Source organism: Abrus precatorius, unplaced genomic scaffold (assembly GCF_003935025.1).
Source record: "Abrus precatorius isolate BTA unplaced genomic scaffold, Abrus_2018 Scaffold44, whole genome shotgun sequence".
In the NCBI taxonomy this organism is placed as follows: domain Eukaryota; kingdom Viridiplantae; phylum Streptophyta; class Magnoliopsida; order Fabales; family Fabaceae; genus Abrus; species Abrus precatorius.
The window spans coordinates 3,821-7,500 of record NW_020874389.1 but is presented as its reverse complement, the minus strand read 5'-3'; the positions used below and the strand labels follow the sequence as shown (position 1 = coordinate 7,500).

The following is a 3,680-nucleotide window of genomic DNA, read 5'->3' as shown; positions in this document are numbered from 1 at the left end:
GACATTTATTATATTATCGGCAAGAATTTGTTTGGGAACACTTTTTTCAAATAAATTGAATAAATTCAAATTTAGTAAATCTGAAAAAACCGGTTTATAAAAAAAAGACGCTATAAATATTCCGAAAAACGTTAGAATCACAGAAAAAGTTACGTTTGTAAAAAATTCATACCAATCCTGAATTTTTTTTGAATTTTGATGTAAAAGGTCTATAAACGGAATTAATAATCTTGATAATATATCGCAATCTATTCCTTTTTGGCTGAAAGAAATTCCTATGGCCCCAACAAAAAAAGTAAACAATACTAAAACAAGCATAGAAAATTGCATAGTATTGTCCGATTCGTGAGGATATAAACAAGCAGTTTTTTTAGTACCAAAAAAATGGGTACTATCAAAAAAAAGACGTGTTATGCTTTTGACATTTCGATGAATTCGATGTGAATATGTCTTCTTCAGAAAAAAAGAAGTCATTTCATTCTTTTTCATTCTTAATAAAGCTAATAAATAAATTTTGTTTTTTATTTTTTCTTCTTTACCCCATAAAGATATTGAATAGAATGAATTATTTTTTTTTCCATTGAAATTTAGAAAATGAATGTTTAAATATCCTTCAAAAACAAGTAAATAGATCCGAAACATATAAAATGCAGTTAATCCTGCTGTGGAACAAGCTATTATTGCGAAAATTGGTGAATACAACCAACTATCATTAAGAATCTCATCTTTGGACCAAAAACAGGCAAAAGGTGGAATACCACAAAGAGAAAGTGTACCTATTAAAAAAGCAGTTTTTGTAATTGGCACATGTTTTGTTAAACCACCCATAAGAACCATATTTTGACTTTTAGCTGGAGAATATCCAACAATAGCTTCCATTGAATGAATAATGGATCCAGATCCTAAAAATAACAATGCTTTTGAATAAGCATGAGTAATCAAATGAAATAAAGCGGCTCGATAAGATCCCATACCTAGAGCTAATATCATATAACCCAATTGAGACATTGTGGAATAGGCCAAATCTTTCTTAATATCTTTTTGAGCAATAGCTAAAGTAGCTCCTAAGACTACTGTTATTATACCTATAAAAGCTATTCCATTCATTATGTAAGGTAGAACTATGAAAAGAGGAAGAAGTCGAGCTACAAGAAAAATTCCCGCCGCTACCATAGTAGCAGCATGTATAAGAGCGGAAATGGGAGTAGGTCCTTCCATAGCATCTGGTAACCATACATGAAGGGGAAATTGGGCAGATTTAGCAACTGAGCCACAAAATAACAAGAGGGCGGATAAAGTAAGAAAAAAAATATTAACTTCATTTTTATAAATCAAATTACTGACTATTTGAAACAAATCCCGAAATTCTAAACTACCCGTTATCCAATAAAAACCTAAAATTCCTAATAATAAACCAAAATCTCCTATACGATTCGTTACAAATGCTTTTTGACAAGCATTTGCTGCAATAGGACGTGTGAACCAAAAACCTATTAATAAATAAGAACACATTCCAACCAATTCCCAAAAAATATAAATTTGTATCAAATTCGAGCTAGTAACTAAACCCAACATTGAAATATTAAAAAAAGTAATATAAGCAAAAAATCTCAAATATCCTTGATCATGAGACATATAATTATCACTATAAATAAGAACCAGAATGCCAACAGTAGTAATTAAAATTGACATAATAGAAGTAAGTGAATCGATCAAGTATCCAAACTCTAAAGAAAGATCATTATTTATGGTCCAAGACCATACATATTGATAGATGGAACCCTTATTGATTTGATAAATAGACAGATCAATCGAAAAAATCATAACTATAGTTAATAAAAAAATACTAGGAAAAGCCCATATACGGCGAAGATTTTTTGTTGCCGTCGGAAAAAGTAGAAATCCCACTCCTATTAACATAGGAACTGGAAATGGAATGAAAGGTATGATCCATGAAGATTGATGTGTATATTCCATACAAAAACAAAACAAATGGATTGGATTCTTAATGAATTTTGTTTCTTATTCGTCAGTTTTGTTTCATCTCTTTTGTAAAGAAAAGGGTCGGTTAATAAAAGAAGTGAATCTAGAAATAGAATTACATTAATTGTTCTGAATCTTTGTTCCATTCGAATATTACTAAGTACAAACTGAAAATGGACCAATAACCAAATTCCTATTCCTAGTAAAAAAAAAAAAAAGAGTTTCTTTTTTTTTTCTCATATTTATTACTATTACTATAATAAATAATGAATGTAATTTTAATAAAATAATAAAAAGGAAATATGTAAAAATAAAAATGTGAATTTCTATTTTTTTTTTTACAATTATACAAAAGTATAGAGTGAGGATAAATAATGAATTACACTAAAACTACGAAGATTCGTTTATTTTGATATTCATTAAAAAATTACAATTCCTACGACATTACTCAATAATTCTTTTTTTTTTAAGCATTAGTTCATTTTTGAACTAATTGAGTATTTTCCATTACATTAAAAAGATATTCATGTCTGGAAAAAGAGTTATAATATTCAATGTTTTACTTTAGAGATAGGAAGCAAAAAGGGAGCATTAAGATACATAAGATATATGGGTAATTAAAGAAGAATTCCTTTTCATTTACAGAAAAAAATGTCTTTCACATCGAACTATAACAATGAAAAACTATACTAACTCGATGGCAGTTCCAAAAAAGCGCACTTCTATATCAAAAAAAATCATTCGAAAAAATTTTTGGAAAAAGAGGGGATATTGGACAACATTAAAAGCTTTTTCATTAGCACAATCTATTTTTACGGGGAATTCAAAAAGTTTTTTTTGTAACAAATACAAACGTCAGAATAATCTGAATTAACTTTATTCAAATAACATTTTTGAATATTAAAATACTAATATAATTGGAATATCTAAATTCGTTTTTCATATCTAAATTAGTATTCTACAAATTTAGGATATGTATAACGATATTCTAAATAAAAAAATACTTTGAATGTAGTGTTCCATTTTTGATGAAAAATTTCACCATTTTTTTATTTATTCTATATTCTTAATTTTATTTTTCTATTCCTTTCTAAAATTTTCTAAAATGTAATATATTTAGAATAAGAAAAAATGTAATATATTTAGAATAAGAATATAGAATAATAATATATATATAGATATAGAATTTCGAAAATTCTAATAGATTCTCTAATAGACTTCTTTTAATTCGTTAATGTTTAGTAAACAAATATTACACTTTAATTGATTCTTTATTTGAATCTTGACAATTGACTAAAAATTGGTTATTATGATTTCGAGTAAGCCGCTATGGTGAAATTGGTAGACACGCTGCTCTTAGGAAGCAGTGCTAGAGCATCTCGGTTCAAGTCCGAGTAGCGGCATGATATCTTATCCTCCAAAAGAATAAGTCCTATAATGAACTCAATTCCTATTTCTATTCCTAGTATTCTGATTTTTATTTATTCTATATGATATTTTCAACTTTAGAGCATATATTAATTCATATATCGTTTTCGGTTGTATCAATTGTAATTTCAATTCATTTGATAACTTTATCGGTCAATGAAATCCTAGGATTATATGATTCGTCCAAAAAAGGCATGATAATAACTTTTTTCTGTATAACAGGATTGTTAGTTACTCGTTGGGTTTTTTCGGGCCATTTACCATTTAGT

The 3,680-nt window shown here is 27.5% G+C and overlaps 1 protein-coding gene across 1 annotated transcript in view; it reads left to right on the top strand.

Annotated features, from left to right (window-relative positions):
• Positions 1–225, top strand: part of LOC113866509 (protein TIC 214-like) — a 2,204-nt gene extending 1,979 nt beyond the window's left edge. Inside the window, exon 3 of the mRNA XM_027501333.1 lies at positions 208–225. Coding sequence (XP_027357134.1) covers positions 208–225 — 18 coding nt within the window. The remainder of the gene's footprint in view (positions 1–207) is intronic.
• The last annotated feature ends 3,455 nt before the right edge of the window (positions 226–3,680 follow it).